The sequence below is a fragment of the Hyperoodon ampullatus genome (assembly GCF_949752795.1).
Source record: "Hyperoodon ampullatus genome assembly, chromosome: 2".
In the NCBI taxonomy this organism is placed as follows: Eukaryota; Metazoa; Chordata; class Mammalia; order Artiodactyla; family Ziphiidae; genus Hyperoodon; species Hyperoodon ampullatus.
In genome coordinates, this window is record NC_136915.1 from 81,553,379 (window position 1) to 81,580,784 (window position 27,406).

The window sequence follows — 27,406 nt, forward strand, 5'->3', positions numbered from 1 at the left end:
TCCTACAGTAATTGAAATTTATCTTAAAAAATAAAATGTCTATAATGTCCAAATATATGAAGCTTGGATATATACATATCCAAATATACGAAGCTTCCTTTAAAATTATTCATTTTACTTAAATAAATTATTTTTACACAATATTGCTTATGTTGTTTTTCTGTTTTACATAAAGGAAATAATTTTTAAATGCTATCATATTTTTTACATTCATGTCTCCATTACTTCAATGAACTTACCATATTCAGAACTAATTAGATGTATGCTAAGATCTTCAGATTTAAGAGCTCGCCTCACATCAATCTTTTTAGCCCAATTTCCAACTTTTAGCAAAACAGAATCCCTGAAAAAGAGTAATGCATCATTTAATAGTGATCTTGAACACTAAATGAAATGAAATAATAAATTAATGTTCAAGGGCTAGGTCCTATCTGGTAGTAAACTGAAGTCAGTTACTGAAAACTACCTTCCCCAAGTTCTGAGGATAGGGAAATGGAGTGTCAATGGAGCTACCGTTACCATAATTTTCTTAACTATATGTTCACCCAACAGCTGGTTCTAAGTTGCACTGAATCATTTCAGGCCTGCTTGAATATATAATTGCTATCAATAACCTATGACTTTGACCTTAAATCACTACCACTTTAAAATGGCTATATGTAAGTTACACGGATTTGTGAGAACTTCAACAGTATTTTTTTAAATGATATGAAATAGTTTGTATCTAATAACAACACATCACCAGCAACCAATTTTGTGATTGACCTTATTTTAGCCTCCTATAGTCAAGGCTGTCATTAGATTTAGTTGTCACAGAGAATAAAGATTTGTATAATTATATATTCTCTGTAAATGTATCATGGCTAGTTGCAGGAGAGTAATTATCAGTGAAAAGGATATCCTTATCAGTCACTGCAGTCCCATTAGGAACCTTGCACGGGATGTTTTAGGAAGCCATATTCCAGTACACTATCAAAAATTAGGAGATTCCCATTTCAGAATCACTGCCATCCTGAACTTACAGGTACAGTTATATGCTAGGAGCATAGGCTCTGGAGTAAGAATGCTTGGCTTCAAAACTAGTTTTTGCTGTAAACTACCTATATAACCTTGGTCTCAAATTTCTCCTCTATAAAGTATATATAATGATAGCAACTATCTCATATAAAGATTAAACAATTCAATACCTGGAACCTACTAAGTGCTCAAAAAATATTAGCTGTAGCTACAACTATTATCTTTAGAGTTTGCTTATGACATCCTGGGAGAAAATATCAATATGTAATAGTATTAGAAAAAAGGCTGAAGTAAAAATTATAGAATGACATGCTACAGAACTAGATATAAGGCAAGGTACCTCCTTTATCTACTGGATGTGGTTGCCTGGATCCTACAATGGCGGTAGTAGTTTGTTAGATTTTAATTTGGAAATAGAAGATATATTTTGAAGTAAGTAGGAGGAAGATTGCACTCAAAGAGTAGTAAGGTCATGAATGATAGGAGAAAAGCAACAAAATAAGAAAGTTCAGCAACAGTGAATTAGAGCTACTCCTAAAGGTCATCTATTACTTGTTTCAAACCATGGTGATAGACTTTACACTTTGTTCATTTCAGTACTAAATATAATCTAAAACAACAGACCCAATATTAGTATCTTCTTTAATAGACAAACTATCCCATTATAGAATGAGGAAAATGTAATTTAATTGATCCCACCATGATTTTATTACTCTTTTCCTCAGCACAATTTTTCTTTTATAGTATATGCTTAGAAATAAAACAAATAGAAATTTCACACTTACATAATTTTGTGCTTAGAAACCAGTTGATTATCTGCATCACCTATGATTAAGGTAACGTAGTGAGAATCTGGTGCTGTTCTTTTAGTTTGTAGCTGTTCAAAGTTTCTTAATATAACAGTCACTAATATTTCTGCCATGGTGTCGTTATATCTTGCAATCTTTAAAAAAGGATAGGCATAAAAAGTGTTAAAAAATAACCTTACTACTCATACTCACCTCCAAGTCAGTTATGGGTAGCTGTATTCCTGAAAATCAAAATATATGAAAAATAGAAAATATTTACCTGTTCCACTTCAAGTTCATATTTTGGTAGATACATCACTGTTTCTTTTATCTGAGTTCCAAAAGGGGGATGTCTATTTAAAATCTAAAAACATATTTATGTCATTATGTTCTTATTACAACACTAAAAACTCTTTTAGTAAAATATTTCTAGAGTCAATAGTTTTAACATGCTTATTACCTAAAATCTTAAGTTAAAAATATATATGACTATGAGGCGGAAATCATTTTTTAGTAGAAATAAAGATACAAAAGTCAGGCTTTAGAATTTATACAGAATTCAGGTAACATTAGGAATAAGTAAATATTAAATACCAGTTCAAGTTTCCTTGCATCTGTTTCTTCTATCTTTTTAAAGGTAGTCAAACCTGCATTTACCATAGCATTTGATAATGTTACACCTGTGGAAAATTAATCAAATAGTTTTTAAACAATCCATTTAAAACTAAATCTACACTTAAATATTTAACAACTACATTAGTAAAAAAGAAAAATTTAAAGAGCCAGACTAATGACTTATTTTTAAAGTTGTTAAAAAATGTTCTCAATTGGATTAATTGGGCTGAGACGTTATTTGATTGTTCATATTTATTTTTTCAAACTCAAATAAAACACTCATGTGCTTTATAAAAGAAAGAGGAATTCTTTGGTCCACATGATGTCTCAACCCTTAGTTTTACCTTATGTCATAGAGCAAGTACCAAGAAACATCTACGGTTATACTCGTGTTTTTAAAAAAGGCACCATTATTCAGGGATGGGAATATTGTTTCATGAAGCTATGGCTCTCTGAGCATTTCTGTGAAATGAAATGAACTCATTTCATTGAAATGAGTTCATGGTAGGTTTATGTTGAACTTTTAAAGAAACAGGAACTCAAGAAATTGAGTTCTCTCTCTGTTTCTGTACTAATTCAGATAATTTTACTCTTCTGCCTAAAATTTCCAATGCCTTTCCATTGCATTTAGAATAAAATGGCAATTTCCTTACTATGGCCAAACTCCCTTACCTATATGACTTGAACACAGCCTACCCCTCCCATTTAATTTCCTACCATTCTCCTCTTGCTGACTACTCTCCAGCTACACCGGCTTTAATTTTGCCTTAAATACATCAAGTGCTCTTCCATCTTTGGACCTTTTCTGTTTCTTCATGCTTTGAGAAACTGTAATTTTTAATTCTTACACTCATATGAATGAATTTAACCAAATCCCAAAATAGAAGATATTGTCAGAAGCATAAAATTCTAAAGTAGTACCACCTTGTTTAAGGCACACATATTACTGATGAGGGTATGATACTCCTTTCCTTACTCATATCTTTAACTATCCTTGGGAATTTCTCTTACTCAATCTTTAGACACAACTCCTAGTATTCTTAATTCCTTAATGTTCATTTCCATTTTCCCTTATAACCTTTCCTGATTTTTAATTTTTAGTTTATAAACATTGTTGAAAATCAATTTGCATTCATTATTTTTTTCCTGGTGCTCAATAAGAACTTAGATTTTTTTTGTTTGGATTCTCTCACTTTTCTATTACATGAATTTTGCTGGTCAATATTTGTTTCTTTTTGTTCAGCTGTAAGTGTGAAAAACATTTTTGTGTTCAACAATTTGGAAGGGATAGAATGCAACTGATACCCAGACTGACAATGTTCTAGAAAGTCAGAAAGACTGGCTTCTTCTAGTATAGTGAAATTTTATTAATCAATTTTTATGGATAATTCATACTTTATTTAATCATTCTGCTATTGATGGACATTTAAGATTATGTGATTATAAACAATGTTTATATTTGTATCCATGTGGAAATATTTCTATAAATTTAATTGCTAAAGTGAAATTGCTGTTTTAAAGAGATTGTGCATTTTAATTGGTAGATATCATGAGACTTAGGCTCCAACCAACACTGCATGAGAATGTTCATAACCTTATACTATCTCCACTACAGGACTTTTAGTTTTTGCTCATGTGATGAGTGAATATAGTTTCCTTTGGATTTATTTATTTATTTTTACAATTTTATCGACTGAAGTATAATTCACACACAATATACTTGACATGTGATTTTGTGTGTTTATGTATGTGTGTGTATGAGAAACTATCACCACAACCAAGCTAATAAACATTACCATTGCCTCTAAAAGTTTCCTTGTGCCCCTTTGCTATTCTTCACTACCTCTTCTGTCCCCTCCCCACACGGTCCCCAAGCAACCACTGATCTGCTTTCTATCACTATTCTATTTTCTAGTCTTTTATTTAAATGGAATTAAATAGTTTTCTTTTTAGTTTGGCTTCTTCTACTCTGTATAATTATTGTAAGATTCATCCATGTTGTTGTTTGTATCAACACTTCATGCCTTTTTATTGCTGAGTATATATATCCATACTATGGGATATACCACAATTTATTTTCCATTTGCCTGTTCATGGATATTTAGGCTGTTTTCAAATGTCTTGGTTATTAGAATTGTGTGTCTACATGCTTTTATTTCTTTTGGGTACTTAAGTATGAAAGGGCCGGTTGCATGGTAGGTTTATGTTGAAATTTTAAAGAAACAATCAAATGGTTTTCCAAAGTGGTTGTAACATTTTACATTCCCCCAGTGAGAGTTCCAGTTGAACCACATCCTCTCCAGCACTCTGTCAAGTTTTAATTATTTTAGTGGCGACTTCCCTGGTGGTGCAGTGGTTAAGAATCCACCTGCCAATGCTAGGGGACACGGGTTCGATCTCTGGTCCGGGAAGATCCCACATGCCACAGAGCAACTAAGCCCATGTGCCACAACTACTGAGCCTGCTCTCTACAGCCCATGAGCCACAACTACTGAAGCCTGCACGCCACAACTACTGAGGCCTGCGTGCCCTAGAGCCCATGTGCCGCAACTACGGATTCCAAGCGCCGCAACTACTGAAGCCCACGTGCCACAACTACTGAAGCCCACGTGCCTAGAGCCTGTGCTCCATAACAAGAGAAGCCACTACGATGAGAAGCCCACACACCACAACAAAGAGTAGCCCCTGCTCACCATGACTAGAGAAAGCCTGCACACAGGCAAAAATAAATTTTTTTAAAAAAGAAAAATTAATTATTTTAGTGGATGTGTACTGGTATTGCATTGTCATTTTAATTTGCATTTCTCTAATGACTAATGATGTTGAACATCTTCTCAGGTGCTTATTTGCCATACACATATCTTCTTTGGTGATGTGTCTGTTTGAATCTTTTGTTCATTGTTTTATTCAGTGGTTTGTCTTATTATTGAGTTATAAGAATTTTTTATACATTCTAGGTACAAGTCCTCCATCAGTTATATGTTTTGCAAATATTTTCTTCCAGTCTGGTGGCTTGTTTTCTCCTCCTCCTCCTTCTTTAATAGTATTCTATGAAAAGCAAAAGTTTTAAGTTTTGATTAACTCCACTTTACTGTTTTTCTTTTATATAGTTCGTGCTTTTGTGTTGTATCTAAGAAATTCTTTGCCAAATCCAAGATCACCTGCTGACTTTGAAGGTCGAGGAAGAGGGCTATGATCAAGGAATCAAGTACTCTCTAGAAGTTGCAGGCAGGAAAATGGATTCATCCCTAGTGTTTCTAGAAAGGAAAACAGCCTTGCCGAACCTTGATTTTATCCCAGTGAGACCCACATCAGATTTCTAATCTACAGAACTTTAAGATAATAAATTTGTGTTGTTTTAAGCCACAAAGTTTGTGGTAATTTGTTACAATGGCAATAGAAAGTTAATATAGCATAGTTTTTCTAATTTTAGTTTCTGATTGTCCTTACTAGTATGTAGAAATAAAATTAATTTTTGTATATTGACCTTACATCCTTCAACCATGCTAAACCTTTCCTACCGTCCATGGAATTTTCTACATAGATGATCATGTGATCATGTATGAATAAAAACATTTTTACTTCTTTCCTTTCCAATCTGTATGCTTTTAGTTTCGTTTTCTTGCTTTACTATACTGGTTAGAACCCCTAGTACAATGTTTACTGGAAGTAGTTACAGTGAGCATCCTTTTTGTTCCTGATCTTAGAAGGAAAGCATTCAGTCTTTCACTATTAAATATGATGTTAGCTGTAGGTTTTTCATAGATGTCCTTTATCAATTTGAGAAATTTCCTTCTATTTTAAATTTGTTGAGAGTTTTTATTAGAAGTGGATTTTGGATCTCGTCAACTTTTTTTGGCATTATTGAGATGATCATATGGTCTACTTTAGCTTGTTAATATGATGAATTACATTGATTGACATCAAGTGGTAAACTAATCTTGTATTGCTAGAATAAACCACATTTGGCCATGATATGTTAGCCCTTTTATCTATCATTGTGTTCAATTTGTTAAAAGTTTATAAAGAATTACTGCATTTATATTACTGAGGGATATTGGTCTGTCTTTTTCTTGAAAGTCTTTGTCAGGTTGTGATAACAAGGCAATGTTGGCCTCATAGAATGAGTTGGGAAGTATTATCCCCCCTTTTAAATTTTCGGAAAAAGTTTGTGTAGAATTGATATTGCTTCTTATTTAAATGTTTAGTAGAATTCACCAGTGTAACCTTCTGTACCTGGGATTTTCTTTGTAAGGTTTTAAACTACAGATTTAATTTCTTTAATAAATATAAGCCTACTCATGTTGTCTATTTCTTCTTGAGTGGACTCTTGACAGTTTGTGTTTTTTAAGGAATTTTCCCATTTCATCAAAGTTGTGGCATTTATTGACATAAGATGTTTATAACATTCCCTTTCTATCATTTTGCCATCTATAAGATCTATAGTTATATCTCACATTTTTGTTTTTGGAAATTTGTGTCTTTTCTCTTTATTGCTTGATCAGTCTGACTATAGTATTATCAATTTCATTGATATTTCAAAATAATCACCTTTTTGTTTTGATTTTTTTTGTTTTCAATTTATTTATGCTCTTTTAAAATTATTTCTTTTCTTCTGCCCACTTTGGATTTAATTTGTTCTTTTTCTCATCTTATCACATGGAAACTGAAATCACTCTAGAGAACTTTCTACTTTTCTAATGTAAGTGTTTTAGTGCCATACTATTAATAATCATTCTATATAATTTCCAATTTTTCTGTAAGTTGAAATCTCCTAAATATTGTATGTAACCTTCTTCCCAATTCAGAACTCTTATCTCTGTGGGATGGGCGTGGCATTTGGTTTGCCAAGACTTATGTATTGATAGGAAGGTGAGCCTTTAATCAGGAATCTTTCTTCTACTTTGACCTTGCCTTCACCAGTCAATCTCCACCTTCACCCCAGTTCCCAGGACTGGTCAGCTCTCTGACTGATTTCCCCCACTGATTTCAAACTTCAAGGAAATACAAAGTAGTACTTCCTCACAAAATAGCCAGAGATCTTTGTTCTAAGGAATAATTAGACAATCCCCAGCTATCTAAGAAGGAGCAGGGTCACAAAGCCAAAGACACCAAAGTGAAAAATTCCAAAGTGCTTTAGGCATATCCCAGTCTTTGTAAATGGCACTGTGTAGAGTTCTTCAGTTCACATCCTGAGCTAGATCCCAACAGACAAGAAAGAAACTTGTCTATAGAATATCTATGAAAATCATTACTAATATTGAAATGTTATTGAAAAAAGAGAAAAAGTGAAGATATAAATAAGTGACAATTTTCTGTAATGAATTAGGAATGACCAGGACTGCTAGCTTTGTACCTTGTCATTGAGATCAAAACAAAACAGTCATAAAAGTAGAAGAGAGAACAACACATAGTTACCTAATTACTAAAACAAAATTTCACTCTTGGTTTGAGAACAAATTTAAAAATAAGAACATTAATTTTTATTAGGTTTCCAAACTGATTTCAAATAGAATCCTTTAAGCATAAGCAAATGAAAATCAGATTTTCAAGAGAAAAAAGTATAGTAACTTATTTAGGCCCATAAACACATTTTTCCTTAAAGGTCTATAACCATCTTAGAACAATTTTTCTAACAGTGAAATACAAAATAAATTGCAGACATTGACACATTGCCTACCTGTATTCAGTACCTACCGATTTTTTCCAGCTGTTTGGATACATGCAGAGAGTTTTCCCAAAGTTTACATCTAAAACACTTCGCTAAAATCAAACTGTTCAACAGTACAGCAAACTTTTCTTGAATAGCCAGAAAATCTGACAACCCTAAAAAAAAGTTTCCAATATTAAATCTAGTATACTATTTTACTGGAAAAATATTGAAAATCCATTAATCCTATAACATACATCTTGTAATTCGTGAGCCATTTCTGAAAATCTTCGAGGTATCTTGTGTCAAAGCAAAGTCTTGTATGGGAATGCATCCTAGCTGAGCCTGAATAAGACTGGGGAAAGAAGAAATTTTATTATTTCTTTTTAAAAATTACTATCTCACAGTGTTTGACATCAGTGACTGAAGTATCTCTTCTTAAAATTCCTCTCTGCCTTGATTTCTGTGACACTACATGACTCTGTATCTTGTATCATCATTATTGCAAGTCATTGTTGACTTCCTCTTCCCATCCTCTAAAAGGTCAGTTCTCATTTTTCTACTCTTCTTTATTCACTCAACCTCTCTTTCTCTCAAAAATCTCATTTCTTCTCAAGATTTTTGTTATAATCTCTAGATTGATAAATTTCAAATGATCACAGGGCACTTTCACTTTGACTGTTTTTTTCATCTCAACACATCTAAAATTTGTTATCATATTCTTCTCCAATGCAGCTCTGACTTTGGGCTTTACTATATATAGGTATTATAGAAAACAACACAATTTATATAATCAACATATATTTATTAAGTACCTATTGAGTAAAAAGCATAGTGTGAGGTTATAAAATTCTGTTCAACATTTGAAGATTGGTAGCTTATTAGTTGATTATTAGCAACAAGCAGTTGCTTGGCTACAAAATTTGAGGGGTGGAAAGAGGGGAGAAAAAAAGTTACTGTCTATTGTGCCTACTATCTCCCAGGTCTTTGCTACCTCTTTCGTCTGTTTACTTATCTAACCGGACCTTGATATGCAAGTCCCCCTATGATTCTAACTAAAATTATTAGACTTGTATTACTCTCTGGGGGGATCTCTTGTAAGACCAAAAACAGGTACACAATGAGAAAGGGTAGAATAGTTATATTTTATGGTTTAGTTTTAGCAAACAATATATGAAAATAGAAGCAACTAACTTCACAGAATGGGTGCATAGAGCTGAAACTACAGAATGATTACTTCTTTTGGCTATAATATATGCTTCTGAAGATTATTTTATATCATCTATTTAGAAATGATTGTACACCCCATGTTCATAGCAACATTATTTACAATCGCCAAAGTATGGAAGCAACCTAAGTGTCCATCAACAGATGAATGGATAAAGATGTGGTGTATATATATATATATATATATATATATATATATATATATATACACACATATACAGTGGAATACTACCCAGCCATAAAAAAGAATGAAATTTTGCCATTTGCAGCAACATGGATGGACTTGGAGGGCATTATGCTAAGTGAAATAAGTCAGAGAAAGACAAGTACTATATGATATCACTTATATATATAATCTAAAAAATACAACAAACTAATGAATAAAGCAAAAAAAGAAGCAGACTCACAGATATAGAGAACAAATTAGTGGTTACCCATGGGAAGAGGGAAGGGGGAGGGGCAATACAAGGGTGGGGAAATATAGGATTATTATGGGATTACATGAAATCATGTGTGTGAAACTTCTAAAAATTGTAAAGCACTATAGAATTTAAAGAATATTTCATTCAATTAAAAAAACATATCTCACAACCTATTAGCATTAAGATTAGCATTAAAGAAAGTTGGAAACTAAGAAAAAAGAAAGAAAGAAATGGTTATAAAGTTACATGGTTTATTAACAAAGAAGGAACTGATGGGAAAATGTGGATGGGGTGCTTTCAAGTGCTGGATAAATAAAACTTCTTGTGAAACTATCCTGGAATGCACAAATGCAGAATATATACAAAATTATAGAGTAAAAATAAGACTTTTGAGGTAATAGTTATGTTTAACATCAATATACCTTAATAAATAGGGCACTTTTCAACATCATACTTCCCTGTCAGAAACTTTACCACAAAAAGCAGTATGTAAGAGAAGAACAAACCTGACTCCATGTTGGATCTATTCCTTTAGCTCTAACATTTGTGCTCTGTTGCCTATACTTAGTCATGCTGGCTCTGCACCTTTGTAAAAATGTTGCCTATGGCTTCAAATATACATAATAGCCCTTTCTCAATGCTCTGCCTCCTAGGCTTGACCTTTAAAGGTATAACATGTTTACATTCATGTAGAGATAAAAAGTTGTAGAACAGAAAATAATGATTGTTGATTGTCATGTTGGAGGTTTACAGGAACATTGGGACCAAACCTATGTGGACAGCTGCAAGAACAAAGGATTCTGGCACCAAGAAGTCTGCAACAACCAGCTACACCCTCTCCCCTTTTAGTATAAAAGAAGCCTGAATTCTAACTCGGGTAAGATGGTCCTTTGGGACATGAGTCCACCATCTTCTTGGTCTGCTGGCTTTCCAAATAAGTGGCTTTTTCTTGCCTCAACACCTGTCTCTCATTTTACTGGCCTGTCATGCAGCGAGCAGTACAAGCTTGAACTCGGTAACAATAAGCAGGAATGGAAGGGAGAACAGGGATTTATTCTAGTAGGTACAGAACCTTGGCAGGGCTGTCTGTCTCTCTCCACTAGATAAGGCCAGCCTGAGCTTATCCTCAGTAGAAATAAAAGTCTCACAGCCTCAGGTAAGATGGCACCTCTGCTATCTCAACTAATGGGGTCAGACTTGCATGATAGTTAAGTAATGACTAAATCAGGGTTTGAATTAGGTTCAACCATGACCAGACTATAGAGACTTAAATATAAATGGTTTATTCTCTTACGTAAAAGAACTCCAGAGTTAGGCAGTCTAGGGCTTGGTATGGTGGTCCAACAAGTCACCAGAGACCTAGGATCCTACTGTATTTCTATTCTGCCATGTATGGCTTCCATTCTCAGGCCATCTCATGGTCTAAGATGATTGTTGGATTTCCAGCCATTACACATTCACTCCGTACGACATGTTGGAGGAAGTGGTGGGAGACAACAATTGATGCCCTGTTTACCACCTGACTCCATTTCCTTTAAGCAGCCTTCTAGGAAGACATATCTTCTGCCTACATCTCATTAATTGGACAAACTTAGTCACAGGGCCCTATTTAGCTACAAAGTTGACTGGGAAATGTGATCTTTTCCCTGTGAAAGTAAGAATAAATACTGGGACAGTCAGCTAGCAGTTTCTGCTATAGGTATGTACAAGTATACCACATTTTATTGCACTTCATTGCACTTTGCAGATATTGTGGGGGTTTTGCAAATTGAAGGTTTATGGAAACCCTGCATCAAGCAAGTCTATCAGCACCATTTTTCCAACAGCATTTGCTCATTTCATGTCTCTGTGTCATGTTTTGTTAAGTGCCGAAATATTTCAAGCCTTTTCATTATTATTATCTTTGTCATGGTGATCTGTGATCAGTGATCTTTGATGTTACTGTTGTAATTGTTTTGAATTTTTAAATTAAGGTATGTACACTGTGTTTTTGACAGTGCTACTACACACTTAACAGACTACAGTCTAGTGTAAACATAACTTTTATATGCACTGGACTGGGAAACCAAAAAAACTGTGTGATTTGCTTTATTGAGATAGTCATGTTATTGTGGTGGTCTGGAACTGAACCCACAATATTTCCAAGGTATGCCTGTAAAGCATCTAATGCAGTGCTTGGAACACAGCAAATATTCAAGAAATGGTTATTACTATTATTATTATCAATGGTTGAGCCATTTATGACCTGCTCTCAGCTTCCACAGTTAGCCAACTAATAAAAATGATACCAGAACTTCCCAAAAGACTTCTGTATACTGGTCAACTTAGTAAAGGAAGGTATAGAAAGAGTAGAAATCCTTCATACGAAGATGAGTTAAAGGTGTACTATAAAGCTGTACAACTCTCTTGAAAGGAGAAAAAGTTATTCTGAAGTCATCTTTTTCTGCCTAAACATAGAATAAGAATGCCCAAAGAATCAAATGAGAGAAAAAAATCAAGGTGGCACATGGAGGCTTCTATACATATAACTCCTCTTCAAATTCCATAGAATGATGGACAACTATATAGGTGTGTTTTTGAGTGTTAGTCTCCATCCACAAAACTACAGGAAAGCAAGAAAGCATGCCATTGGTGGGCCAGAAAGTTGAATGTCAGAAATCGTATCTATGAAAAAGATCAAATCTATGAGAAAAACAAAACCGGAGATTATCCATAGTACATGCAGAAGAATTAATAGATCAAGAAGGAGAGAGGGTCCTGGGGTATTTGTTGGAGCAAGTCACTGGAATGCTGTATTCTGAGCAGGTAGTTTAGTCTACCCCTGTCACTCTCTCTCATTTGTGGAAAACATTAAGCAGTTGTGGTATGTACTGAGAGGCTAAAGGAGGGAGTGTAGACACTGAGGCCAGAGAGGCAGGGCAGTTCTCTGGTAGGAACGAAAACCCCAGTAGAGGTAGAAAGACTTTACTCTTAAATTGCAAGGTATTTCCACACTTTTATGGCAGTCAATCTAATTACTTCTCCACAATCATGAGAGATAGTAAGTAACAGAATAGGTAGGCAAAAATATATTTACAAATGCAAAAGCAAACAATGAAGAACTACCTAACATTTGAGAAAAAAATTTAAAAAGACACACAGTATTATAAATGAAATAACAATTGAGGAAACAGAGTTAAGTGCACAGAAAAAGAGTTTCAAAATAAGTATAATTGATTTATATAATTAAATTTTTTTCAGAGAGATTAGAAATACCATGTATAACATTTCTCCAAAGAAGACATATAGATGGCCAAGAAGCACATGAAAAGCTGCTCAACATCACTAATTATTAGAGAAATGCAAATCAAAACTACAATGAGGTATCACCTCACACCAGTTAGAATGGGCTTCATCAGAAAATCTACAAACAACAAATGCTGGAGAGCATGTGGAGAAAAGGGAACCCTCCTGCACTGTTGGTGGGAATGTAAATTGATACAGCCACTATGGAGAACAGTATGGAGGTTTCTTAAAAAACTAAAATAGAATTACCATATGACACAGCAATCCCACTACTGGGCATATACCCAGAGAAAACCATAATTCAAAAAGACACACGCACCCCAATGTTCACTGCAGCACTATTTACAATAGCCAGGTCATGGAAGCAATCTAAATGCCCATCAACAGATGAATAGATAAAGAAGATGTGGTCCATGTATACAATGGACTATTACTCAGCCATAAAAAGGAATGAAACTGGGTCATTTGTAGAGACGTGGATGGATCCAGAGACTGTCATACAGAGTGAAGTAAGTCAGAAAGAGAAAAACAAATATCGTATATTAACGCATATATGTGGAACCTAGAAAAATGGTACAGATGAACCGGTTTGCAGGGCAGAAATTGAGACACAGATGTAGAGAACAAATGTATGGACACCAACGGGGGAAAATGGCAGGGGAAGGTGGTGGTGGTGTGATGAACTGGGAGATTGGGATTGACATGTATACACTGATGTGTATAAAACTGATGACTAATAAGAACCTGCTGTATAAAAAAATTAAATTAAAAAAATTTTTTTTAATTAAACAAAAAAGAAACTTATTTCTTAACCCTGTCCTTACCTTTAATCTTACTCATGCAATTTGTTTTGTACTACTATCAGAATAAACTTTTAAAATCACACACACACAGAAAAAGAAATACCATGTATATTTTAGAAAGCCAAGCAGAGATACAGTAAAATACAAATTTTATCAGTTATTTTCTTTGCAATGTTGTAGGAGCTTTCAAAATATCAATGCTTTAAAATTTCACCTAGAATTATTTGAATAATTCTAATAAATCCCTGATATGCTTTATTTCAAAAAAATAAAACAAATTTATCACTGAAAAAACTCAATAGATAAAGCTGAAGAGCAAATTAGTGAGATGGCTAACTGAGCTAAGGCATTCTCCTAAAAGCCAAGCACAAACAGATTACAAATATGAAAGAATAAGTATAATATGTGGAGGAGATGGTCAGAAGTTCCAACATTCATCCAGTAGGAGCTCCAGAAGGAGTGAACAGAGAATAGAGAAGAAATAATTAAATTATAGAAGAAAATTTCCCAGAGCTGAAGAAAGATACAAGTCTACATATTAGGAGGGTCCACAGAATGCTGTGCAAAATAAAGAATAAAGACACACCCAAACTTTCTGGTGAATTTCCTAAATCAGATAAAGAAAAAAGTTATTAATAAAGAACTGAAAACACGGGGACTTCCCTGGTGGTGCAGTGGTTAAGAATCCACCTGCCAATGCAGGGGACATAGGTTTGAGCCCTGGTCCAGGAAGATCCCTCATGCCGTGGAGCAACTAAGCCTGTGTACCACAACTACTGAGCCTGCACTCTAGAGCCCACGAGCCACAACTACTGAGCCCACATGCTGCAACTACTGAAGCCTGCATGCCTAGAGACTGTGCTCTGCAACAAGAGAAGCCACTGCAATGAGAAGCCTGCGCACCGCAAGGAAGAGTAGCCCCACTCGCCAGAATTGGAGAAAGCCTGTGTGCAGCAAAGAAGACCCAATGCAGCCATAAATAAATAAATAAATAATTTTTTTAAAAAAAGTACTGAAAACAGATTAGATCACCAACAATGGATGCAAGAAGAGCAGTATAAACATCTGAAGAATGATTTAGCCAAACTTATTCAAATGATAGGGCAAAATACATTTCAGGCTTACAAAGACTCAGAAGGACTCAGAAAATTATTTGAGAATGTATCCAAAAATAATAAATTATATATCTAAGGAAAAGGAAGATAGAGATTTTAAAAAGCAGAAAGTAAGCAAAGCAATCAGTAAAAAAAGAAATTAGGTTAAGTCTACAATTTTTAATGCGCAGTAAAATATTTTAAATTTAACAATCTGGAACTAAAATCCAAGATGATCTGAACATGGGAGAGAGCAAGAGGCAAGAGGAAATTGAAAATATGATAAAAGTTTTATCTCATATGGGAAGTTTTTAAATGTTCATTTTCTATAGATGTTGGTTAAAAAAATATAAAATTTTAAAAGAAGAGCTAGTTAGAAGAACAAAAACAAACGAAACTTGACATATCCAAAAAGAGGCAAAAGAAATAAGTGAGGAAAAAAGAAACAAGCAATAATCCTGCAAATTAGAAAACACAATAAGATTAAGTCCAAACACAGTATCCTCAGGGGATACATTTCAAGACTCCCCAGTGGATGTCTGAAACCAAAGATAGTATGAAACTCTACATATACTATTTTTTCCTATACATACCCAGGATAAAGTTGAACTTTTAAATTAGGCACACTAAAAGTTAACAACAGTAACTAATAATATAATAGAACAATTATATAGTGTTAATAAATGTCATGTGAGTGTGGTCTCTCTCTCTCTCTCTCTCAGAATATGTTATTGTACAAATATAATGCCTTTTCCATCTTAACTAAACACTTGACACGCACTGTGGCTGTAACTTTTGCAGCTTGAGGTGCGACAGCAAAACCAGCATGAAATTTCTTTTTCCTTCTTTACAGTTTCCTTTCTTTCTCCTTCTTCACAATTTCACAGGTAGAAGACTCATTCGTACTGTAGATCTTAGCAACCTCAGCATATTAACCTCTTATTAACCAGCATAGCAAGCTCTAAATTATTAAATCTAGAACTTATTAAATCTAGAACTTTCACCTTTTCACTTAAAGGAAGGACCTGGCAGCTTCTCTTTGGCATATCTGAATTGTCAGCATCACTACTCTTGTGCTTTGGAGCTGTCAACTTTAATAATACAGTAGCCAGTTATTTTATAACTGGCTACTGTATTATTTATAAACTTGCTTTATAGCAAAAGCAAGTTTATTCAGGAAGAGCCAAAAGAACTGCAATTCAGGATACACAAACTATGGCAAAGCATAGGCAAATCAAGAGAACAAGGAATTTGCTTTACAGGGAAAAGTGGGGAGATAGGAGGGGCTGTGAAAACCAGAGTCCATTGGAGGAAGCTGGTAGTACAAAGTATGGAGGCTTCTCATTAGTTGGGCTGGTACAGTCTCTGACTGGCTGGGTTGTCAGGGCAGAGAGAAGTTTTCTTTTTCATGCTGGATAGTAAAGTAGAGGGATTTTCCTATCAGAGAGGTAGGTGTACACCTCTTTCTGCTTAGAGCAATTGATGACACATGGCAGAGTATGAGAGCTTCCCCTACAGGTCTGTCCTGATTCCAGTTTTAGCTGAGGTTCCTTTAATTCCACAGGGCCATTGTTAAGTAAAATAAGGGTTAGTTGAACACAAGCACTGCAATATGGCAACTGTCATCTGATAACTGAGATGGCTACTAAGTGAAGAACAGGCAGGATACACTGGACAAAAGGATGATTCATTTCTTAGGTGGGACAGAGCAGGATGACGTGAAATTTTAAACTTATGAATTGCTACTCAGAACAGTGCACAATTTTAAACTTATGAACTGTTTATTTCTGGAATTTTCCATTTAATATTTTCGGACCACAGTTGACCACTGGTAACTGAAACCATGGAAAGCGAAACCGTGGATAAGGGGGGGGGACTACTGTAATTATAATAAATGTGAATGAACTTATTCTCAATTAAAAGAATTCTGAGATCAGGTAAAAAGAAGAGTGATAAAATCTAACTATATTCAATCTATACAAATTATAAAATAAAGCAATATGAAAACGTTAAGAAGAAAAAGACTAAATGATATACTAAATAAAACAAGTATGGCAATATTATTAATAGTAGACAAAACGGAATTAAAAGCAAAAAGTATTCAATAGGACAGTTAGTTGACTCATCTAACCTGCCTCTTTCCATCAGCAGAAACAACAAGACTGGACAAGAAAGGCAACATGGACAAACGGGCCAATAGGTCTGCAGTACCTAACAAATGTCTAAATACACAGGTTAAGTACAACTCCTTTTATGTACAATCCTAAGAAAACAATTTCCTTATGATTTGTTCCTTTATTGCATAATCCATCCTACACTTTTATAGTCATTTCCACAAGCCACAGCTGATAAGACAATATGTCACTCTTCTGTTTACTGTGTACTTGTTCCTTTTCTGTTTGCTTTTCCAAATATATTGGTGGTATATATATATTCCCTTGAACTATCTGACATTACATCTTTAGATCCATTATATAATCTTGCTATATTTTCAATATATTTTCCTCTTCCAATGTAATAAAATTACTCTCTTGATTAATAAAACTTTCATGAAAAACGAGTGATATTTCACTTTGAGTAACACAATTAGCAAACTCTTCTTAATGGCAAAATATGCAATTTAGTGCCTAAGGAACACATCATTCATTTATTCATTTACCATCCACATGGAACAATGATAAAAATTAACCATGTATTAAGCCACAAGTAAAACCACAATATCTATCATAAAGCAGAACACTGACAGGCCACATTCTCTAATTACAATCCAATAAAATTAGAAATTAACAATAAAAGAATGACAATTGTTTCTTTTCTTTGTTTGAATTTTATTTCCTTTATACAGCAGGTTTTTATTAGTTATCTATTTTAAACTTATTAATGTATACATGTCAATCCCAATCTCCCAATTCAATCCACCCCCACCCACCCGTGGCTTTCCCCCCTTGGTGTCCATAGGTTTGTTCTCTACATCTGTGTCTCTATCTCTGCCTTGCAAACCGGTTCATCTGTACCATTTTTCTAGATTCCACATTTATGTGTTAATATACGATACTTGTTTTTCTCTTTCCGACTTACTTCACTCTGTATAACAGCCTCTAAGTCCATCCACGTCTCTACAAATGACCCAATTTCGTTTCTTTTTATGGCTAATATTCCACTGTATATATGGACCACATCTTTTTTGTCCATTCATCTATCAGTGGGCGTTTAGGTTGCTTCCATGACCTGGCTATTGTAAATACTGCTGTGATGAACATTGGGAAGCATGAGTCTTTTTGAATTATGGTTTTCTCTGGATATATGCCAAGTAGTGGGTATTGCTGGGTCATATGGTAATTCTATTTTTAGTTTTTTAAGGAACCTCCATACTGTTCTCCATAATGGTTGTATCAATTTACATTCCCTTCAACAGTGCAAGAGGGTTCCCTTTTCTCCACACCCTCTCCAGCATTCATTGTTTGTAGATCTTCTGATGCCCATTCTAACCAGTGTGAGGTGATACCTCATTTTAGTTTTGATTTGCATTTCTCTAATAATTAGTGATGTTGAGCAGCTTTTCATGTGCCCCTTGGCCATCTGTATGTCTTCTTTGGAGAAATGTCTATTTAGGTCTTCTGCCCATTTTTGGATTGGGTTGTTTGTTTTTTTAATATTGAGCTGCATGAGCTGTTTATATATTTTAGAGATTAATCCTTTGTCTGTTGATTTGTTTGCAAATATTTGCTCCTATTCTGAGGGTTGTCTTTTCCTCGTTTACGTTTTCCTTTCCTGTGCAAAAGCTTTTAAGTTTCATTAGGTCCCATTTGTTTATTTTTGTTTTTATTTCCATTTCTCTAGGAGGTGGATCAAAAAAGATCTTGCTGTGATATATGTCAAAGAGTGTTCTTCCTATGTTTTCCTCGAGGAGTTTTATAGTGTCCAGTCTTACATTTAGGTCTTTAATACATTTTGAGTTTATTTTTCTGTATGGTGTTAGGGAGTGTTCTAATTTCATTCTTTTACATGTAGCTGTCCAATTTTCCCAGCACCACTTATTGTAGAGGCTGTCTCTTCTCCACTGTATGCCTTGCCTCCTTTGTCATAGATTAGTTGACCAAAGTGCATGGGTTTATCTCTGGGCTTTCTATCCTGTTCCATTGATCTGTATTTCTGTTTTTGTGCCAGTACCATATTGTCTTGATTACTGTAGCTGTGTAGTATAGTCTGAAGTCAGGGAGTCTGATTCCTCCAGCTCCATTTCTTTCCCTCAAGATTGCTTTGGCCCTTTGGGATCTTTTGTGTCTCCATACAAATTTTAAGATTTTTTGTTCTAGTTCTGTAAAAAATGCCATTGGTAATTTAATAGGGATTGCATTGAATCTGTAAGTTGCTTTGGGTACTATAATCATTTTCCCAATATTGATTCTTCCAATCCAAGAACATGGTATATCTCTCCATCTGTTTGTGTCACCTTTGAGTTTTTTCATCAGTGTCTTATAGTTTTCTGAGTACAACTCTTTTACCTCCTTAGGTTGGTTTATTCCTAGGTATTTTATTCTTTCTGTTGCAGTGGTGAATGGGATTGTTTCCTTAATTTCTCTGATTTTTCGTTGTTAGTGTATAGGAATGCAAGAGATTTCTGTGCATTAATTTTGTATCCTGCAACTTTACCAAATTCATTGATTAGCTCTAGTAGTTTTCTGGTGGCATCTTTAGGATTCTTTATGTATAGTATCATGTCATCTGCAAAACAGTGACAGTTCTAATTCTTCTTTCCAGTTTGTATTCCTTTTCTTTTTCTTCTCTGATTGCCATGGCTAGGAGTTCCAAAGCTATGTTGAATAATAGTGGCAAGAGTGGACATCCTTGTCTTATTCCTGATCTTAGAGGAAATGCTTTCAGTTTTTCACCATTGAGAATGAAGCTTGCTGTGGGTTTGTCATATGTGGCCTTTATTATGGTGAGATAGGTTCCCTCTATGCCCACTTTCTGGAGAGTTTTTATCAAAAATAGGTGTTGAATTTTGTCAAAAGCTTTTTCTGCATCTATTGAGATGATCATATGGTTTTTATTCTTCAGTTTGTTAATATGGTGTATCACATTGATTGATTTACGTATGCTGAAGTATCCTTGCATCCCTGGGATAAATCCCACTTGACGATGGTGTATGATCCTTTTAATGTGTTATTGGATTCTGTCTACTAGTATTTTGTTGAGGATTTTTACATCTATATTCATCAGTGATATTGGTCTGTAATTTTCTTTTTTTGTAGTATCTTTCTCTGGTTTTGATATCAGGGTGATGATGGCCTCATAGAATGAGTTTAGGAGTGTTCCTTCCTCTGCAATTTTTTAGAAGGGTTTGAGAAAGATGGGTGTTAGCTTCTCTGCGCTTCCTGGATTTGGTTGTCTCTTTCCTTTCCCATGTTAGGGAAGTTTCCAACTATTATCTCAACTTTTTTCTCAGGTCCTTTCTCTCTCTCTTCTCCTCCTGGGACCCATATAATATGAATGTTGGTGCGTTTAATGTTGTCCCAGAGGTCCCTTAGTCTGTCTTCATTTCTTTTCATTCTCTTTTCTTTATTCTGTTCTGCAGCAGTGAATTCCGCCATTCTGTCTTCCAGGTCACTTATCCATTCTTCTGCCTCAGTTATTCTGCTATTGATCCTTTTCATATATTTTTCATTTCAGTTATTGTATTGTTCATCTCTGTTTGTTTGGTCTTTAATTCTTCTAGGTCTTTGTTAAACATTTCTTGCATCTTCTGATCTTTGCCTCCATTCTTTTTCCAAGGTCTTGGATCATCTTCACTCTCATTATTCTGAATTATTTTTCGGGAAGTTTGTCTATCTCCACTTCATTTAGTCATTTTTCTGGGTTTTCTTTTTGTTCCTTCATCTGGTACATAGTCCTCTGCCTTTTCATTTTCTCTTTCTGTGAATGTGGTCTTCATTCCACAGGCTTCAGGATTGTGGTCCTTCTTGTTTCTGCTGTCTGCCCTCTGGTGGATGAGGCTATCTAAGAGGCTTGTCCAAGCTTCCTGATGGGAGGGACTGGTGGTGGGTAGAGCTGGGTGTTATTCTGGTGGGTAGAGCTCAGTAAAACTTTAATCTGCTTGTCTGCTAATGGGTGCGGCTGGGTTGGTTCTTTTGCCTGAGGCAACCCATCACTGGAGCCTTCCTGGCTCCTTGGTGGGCCAATGGTGGAGTCCAGGAGGGCTCATGCCAAGGAGCACTTCACAGAATTTCTGCTGTCAGTGTCCTTGTCCCAGTGGTAATCCACAGCCACCCCCCACCTCTGCAGGAGACCCTCCAACACTAACAGGTAGGTCTGGTTCAGTCTCCTATGGGGTCACTACACCTTCCCCTGCGTCCCAATGTGCATACTACTCTGTGTTTGCCCTCCAAGAGTGGAGTCTCTGCCTCCCGCACTCCTGTCGAAGTCCTGAAATCAAATCCCTCTAGCCTTCAAAGTCTGTTTCTCTGGGAATTCCTCCTCCCGTTGCTGGACCCCCAGGTTGGGAAGCCTGACATGGGGCTCAGAACCTTCACTCCAGTGGGTGGACTTCTGTGGTATAAGTGTTCTCCAGTTTGTGAGTCACCCACCCAGTGGTTATGGCATTTGATTTAATTGTGATTGCACCCTTCCTACCATCTCATTGCGGCTTCTCCTTTTCTTTGGATGTGAGGTATCCTTTTTGGTGAATTCCAGTGTCTTCCTGTTGATATTTGTTCAGCAGTCAGTTGTGATTCTAGTGCTTTCACGAGAGAGTGAGCGCACATCCTTCTACTCCGCCATCTTGAACTAGTCTCGAATGACCATTTTTTTAAAGTATTACTTTAAAATTTTTAAACATAATTTTAAATAATTCTTAAGAGGAAACTAAAACTGAAATTACAAACTATTTAGAAAGAATAGCAATAGATTTAGAAAATCTATAGAACAATGTCAAAGTGGTATTCACTGGAAAATTTGTAGTCTTACATATTTTATAGAAAATTAAAAAAATAATAATAAATGGAGAAAAATACAATTTAAAAGATTACAAAAAGAAGTAGAAGGAAAAAAATAAAGACAAAATGGGAAATTAATGAAATAGAAAATAATAGGAAGTAAAGATTAAAAATGTAAAATTAATAGGACTATTAAACATGATCAGTAAGTCAAAAATAAATGGCTTGAAAAGATCAAAATATAGAAACCTCTTGCAAATCTGATTAAGAAAAAAGGAGATGATACAAATAACATTAGATATTAGAAAAGACATTATGTATTTAGAGGAAATTTTTAATTTATTAGAGGACAAAATACTTTATGCCATAAAAACTGACAAGCTGGGTGAAATGAATAGCTCAGGAACATATAAAGTAAGAAAAATTGATTCAAAAAATGTTAGTAACCCTGCAAAGAACAAAAAATGAAAGAAATCATAGAGAAACCCAACTTTTAGATCCAGAGACAATGGTGAGCTAAAATGCGTTGCTCGCTCTTCTCTCTGAATTCAAATCTGTTTTTACAAATAAGTGAGAAGGAGGTTAATGGATTCCACAATCGAATCCAAAAAGTGTGAGAAATTCCCTGCTGGTGAAACACTGGAAACTTGACAATTAAAAACAGTAACAAGACAAAGATGTTTGCTCTCTCTAAAACTAGAGAACATATACTAAAGGTTCTACCTACAAGAAGTTAAGAACAATAGAGTTGCAACTATTAGAAATCAAGAGATAAAAGTATCACTATTTACAGATAATATGATTGTCTATCTAGGTAATCCCAGCAAACCAACTAAAGGACAACTCATACTATTAAGAGAGTTCAGTGAGATAGCCAGATAAAACTATCAAAATTTAAAAAATTGATAGTCTTCCTATATACCATCAATAACTGACCATAAAATGCAATGGTATGCAATGTAAAGAAGGACTCACAATATCAAACTCCATAAAATACCAAGAAATAAACCTATCAAGAAATATAAAACCTAAATGATGAGTTATAAAATATCACAGAAAGACATAAAGATCTGAATAGATGGAGAGAGATACCATATTCCTAGATAGAAAGATTTCAGAACTGTTAAAGGAAGAATTCTTCCACAAAGTAATCTATAAAGCCAATTTCAATAGGACTTTTTATAAATCTTGGCAAACTGATTCTAAAGTTCATAGGGAGGAAAAATGCAGGAATATCCAAAAACATTTTTTAAATAACAGTAAGAACGGACTTGCCTTACCAGATAACAAAACATGCAATAAAAGAATAGCAAGTAAAACAATGTGGTATTGTCACGGCAACAAAATAAACAGGCTAACAGTAAGTGTCCAGAATCAGATCCTTAGGAATTTAGTTTATGAGAAGGTGGCATTCCAAATCAATAGGCAAAGAGAGAAAGACAACATAGTTATCAAACACTCCTGACTATCTTTCAGGGACAAAATATAATTAAATTCTTAACTAATACCACATATAAAAATTAACTCTAGATGCCTATGAAGAGCCTTTAGGTAAAAATAAAATGATTTTAAAGTAGAAGAAACGATAGAAAAAGTCCTATGATCTTAGGATGTGTGGAAGCTTTACTTACCCAACATTCATTCTTTATTTCCTTATTAATAGCAGAATCCTAATTTTAATATAGGCACACTATCACCAAGACATTTCCCAGTCTCTTTTTGCACTTAGCTGTATTAGGTGAGAAAGGGTTATCTGGGACTTCCAAGAAACCTACTCAAAAGAGAGAGGATACTCAAGTGTAATGGCTGAAGCTCTAGTAGTAATTTTGGACAATGAGGTGACCTTGAAATAGAAGTCATGTGTGGAATAGCAGAGAAGAAAGATAGGAACATAGTATTCATGACACCTTGAAGCCACTATTATCTACCTTAGACTATCTACCTTGAGTTGTATATTCTGTGAGAGAAAAGTAGCCTATTTTGTTGAATCTACTGTTAATTCATTTTATTACCATTTTATGTAGTTGAACCTAATCTTAAGAAATACAGGATGGAAAAAAAAATATAGGATGGGAAAGGCCTTCCTAAGTAAGCAAGACACAAAACCTAGAATTCATATGGAAATGACTGACATGTATGATTTTATAACAATTTTAAATTTCTGTATAAAACCAAATAATATGTATATTCCCTCCTAATAATTAGGGATTTTAGAATTTTTAAATTTTTCACTCATTAGATTGACAAAAGTTCAAGATAAAAAAACAAGTATTGGGAGGATTTATGAAAATGGTCATTCTTTTTACACTGTGGGTGGGAACTGTAAATAAGATAAGCTTTTTAGAAGGCAATTTGGCATTAAATATTAAATCTTTTCATGTATATACCTTTTCACCCAGAAATTCTTGAAAAATATGGTGTAAATAAAAGGAAGTTCAATTCAGCACTATTTGTGATAGCAAAAGTTTGTAAGCCATCTAACTCTTCATCAGTAAAGGAGTGGCTAAAATTTACAATATGTTCATACTATAGAATACACTGCTATTAAAACACACATTGATATCAAAATAAATGAGGTTGACGTGTATGTACTGATATAGAAGAACTTCATGACAGGAGCAATAATTATAGTATGACCTTTTTTATATGTAGACATATGTTTATTAGCCCATATATATGTACTTAATAAATAGAAAGGAAATTGGAAGGACCCACAGCAAACTACTGATAACAGTTACTTCTGGGGGTCAAGGGAGACCTGATTTTTTGCTTTATACATTTTATTTTTGAATCTTTAAAAATGAATCCATGCATTACTTATATAATAATAAGAAACAAACAAATGTGAAAAGAAATCATTGACTTGGAAATACACCCTATAAGTTCATTGAAAAATACCAAATAAAGAAAACAGAGCTAGTGCTGAAGATGAAAGACACAGGAATTATGAAAAATTAAAAAACAGCCTTAAAGGGCAGAAAGGTGAAGGATAAAATTTTTAAATTAAGAGGATTAACACCTACCTGAAAAAGAACTGATCTGAAATTCAGCAAAGTAACAGGAATATGAGAGAGACATAAAAGTGGTAACTATTAGCCATCATCACCCACCAAAACACTGTACATTTTGGATTAAGAAAATACCCCACACACATTCACTCTTCCTAGCCACACTCAAGTAGCTGCATAAAGGTGGGAAATTATAATGGGAAGCTAAATTATGATACATATAAAAACAATTATAAAGTCATCAATTTTAAAATCTGACAGTTCCAATCAAAAGAATGTATGACCCAATCTAAGGTAAGGTAAATGAAAGAGTTAAAATTGCAAATAGAGTGTTCCCAACAAGGTGCTTGTGGAAAAATACCTTGATTTAATTTGACTCAGTAGTTGATACAACAGAGTATGTTGAAAAAAACATTATGAGAATCAAGAGATCTAGATTCTAGTTCTAGGTCAGCCCCCAGTATAGCAACGTAACCTCGAGCAAGTCACAACTTATCTGGGCATCATTTACTTCATTTGTAAAATGAGAGGACCTGGATACAGGATCTCTAAGTTCTGTATGATCTCTAAGGATATTTAAATTTCTAAAGAAATATATCTAAGAAACAGAACATTAACTTCTGTTGTCCAAGCTGTAGATCTGCCTGATGAGTTGTATACAGCAGTGGAAGTTTGTTTCTGAGATGTCACGGTATTTGGGAGATAAAATTCAGTGAGACGTTAGGAAGTATCCCAGAGAACGAGTGACCGCCTTCAGCTAAGGAGAAAAAGGAAATTCTTTGGCCAACTGGTTTTATTGAGCCACATAAAAAAATCATTTTTACCTGAAATGATCTAAATCAAATGGTTTAACACTAAGACCTAAATACTCAGAAAACCAAGCACTTGACATAGCAGAAAAGAATACCTTTGCATTTGTGATTGGAAACTGGGTAAAGTCATTACAATACAATGTAACTTTAGTTTACTCTTCCAGTTACTACTCCTCTATACAAACTTCCCTTTCCTGGGAGAATAGTCATCCCATTGTCACAAATACATTCCTTCACTGATATCATTGCATTTAGTATGTCTTTCCCAGAATACCACTATCGTTCAATAGACATTTACTGCATGTGTTTTCATACTGTCCATTATTTTTATACACATGGTTCTCATTCAAGCCAACCTGAAAGTTCCTGTGGATGAGAAGCATATCTTCTTCTATTGTCTAACTTCCCTCAACAGATTACACTCTCAACGTTTGTTGATTTAAAAATTCACAAATTATCTCTTTTACTTAAAGTCTGAGAGTTTTGGGAAATTAATTTCGCACCTACATTCTGACTCCTCATTCTTATGTAAATATGTTCTTTTTTGTATTAAGGAAAACAAATTTAAAATAAGTTTTAAAAAAAACCTTCATAAATATGAATCAGGGACAGGTAATCGGCATTTTAAGACATTTAACAATTGATTTTCTTTACCAATTTACTTTCATTTCTCTTGTTTTAATTCTCCCTCCCATTGGAAATCTGTAAATAAACAAGGCAAAACTTTTATTATTATTATTTATTTTAACTGAATGAAACCTTTTTAAAATTACTTAAAACATATTTAATTTCTGTACCTGATAGTTATCTGATTTGGATCTTTGTTCAAAGTATTCAGTGTTTTCTTTTCATTTATTCTTAATTGTATATCTAGAAATTCCTTGCAGCTGGCTATCATTGTGACCTATAAAATTTCAGCATTTGTTCATTTAGTTATGTCCATTCTTTACTTCTTTTCTCTCATTTATTTTTTCTGTATTTATTTATTTTTAATGCTGCCTTGGGACATCACATTTAGCATAATAGAGTTAAAAACCTGCCTTATACATTTTGCTTCTTTAAGGATTCATTCATTCACTAACGAAAGTTTACAAACACCTGTTATATGTCAGACACTGTGTTACACACTGGGGCTATATCAGTAAGATTGTAAAGATTAACAAGATAAGTTTAAAATATTCAGGCTAGCACCTAACACATAATAAGCACTCAATACAAGAAGATTTCACTACTATCGCTAGTACTACTGTTATATTATTATTCATCCTTCTATAGTTTGCAAATTATTATTCCTATTGAGGATTATTTTGTAATGAAAACAATGCTGTAGGTATTAAGAAATCTGTATTCTAGAGCCTAATTCTGCCAGATGACTCTGCTTTGGTTTCTCACACCTGTAAAATGAAACTAACACCTTTTCTGATTCTCTTTCACACTTACTGAACTCAAAATCAGATGAGTTAATGTTAACATTAGGGAGTTCCTATTCTTGATTTCTTCTCAGTTAAGAATAATATTCAATACAACATTGTAAATCAACTATACTTCAATAAAAAATAAATTAAAAAAGAATAATATTTACATGAAAATACAAGCCTTCTACTTATCAATTTTTGTGCAATTTTTAGTATAATAATCTTATCACAATAATCAACTTAGATGTTTTAAATAAAAGTAAATAGTTTGGATTTGAGAATAAATATAAATGTCATGTTTCATGTTCATATCCCCAGTAATGGAAGAAAGGACC

The 27,406-nt window shown here is 34.2% G+C and overlaps 1 protein-coding gene across 1 annotated transcript in view; it reads right to left on the bottom strand.

Moving 5' to 3' along the window:
* The window catches only part of HFM1 (helicase for meiosis 1), a gene marked incomplete at both ends in the record, with an annotated part of 130,655 nt that overhangs the window by 50,053 nt on the left and 53,196 nt on the right, over window positions 1-27,406 (bottom strand). The window contains 8 exons of the mRNA XM_079696572.1: window positions 240-343; window positions 1,803-1,960; window positions 2,086-2,169; window positions 2,400-2,485; window positions 8,118-8,246; window positions 8,328-8,425; window positions 26,311-26,358; window positions 26,454-26,560. Coding sequence (XP_079552698.1) covers window positions 240-343; window positions 1,803-1,960; window positions 2,086-2,169; window positions 2,400-2,485; window positions 8,118-8,246; window positions 8,328-8,425; window positions 26,311-26,358; window positions 26,454-26,560 — 814 coding nt within the window. The remainder of the gene's footprint in view (window positions 1-239; window positions 344-1,802; window positions 1,961-2,085; window positions 2,170-2,399; window positions 2,486-8,117; window positions 8,247-8,327; window positions 8,426-26,310; window positions 26,359-26,453; window positions 26,561-27,406) is intronic.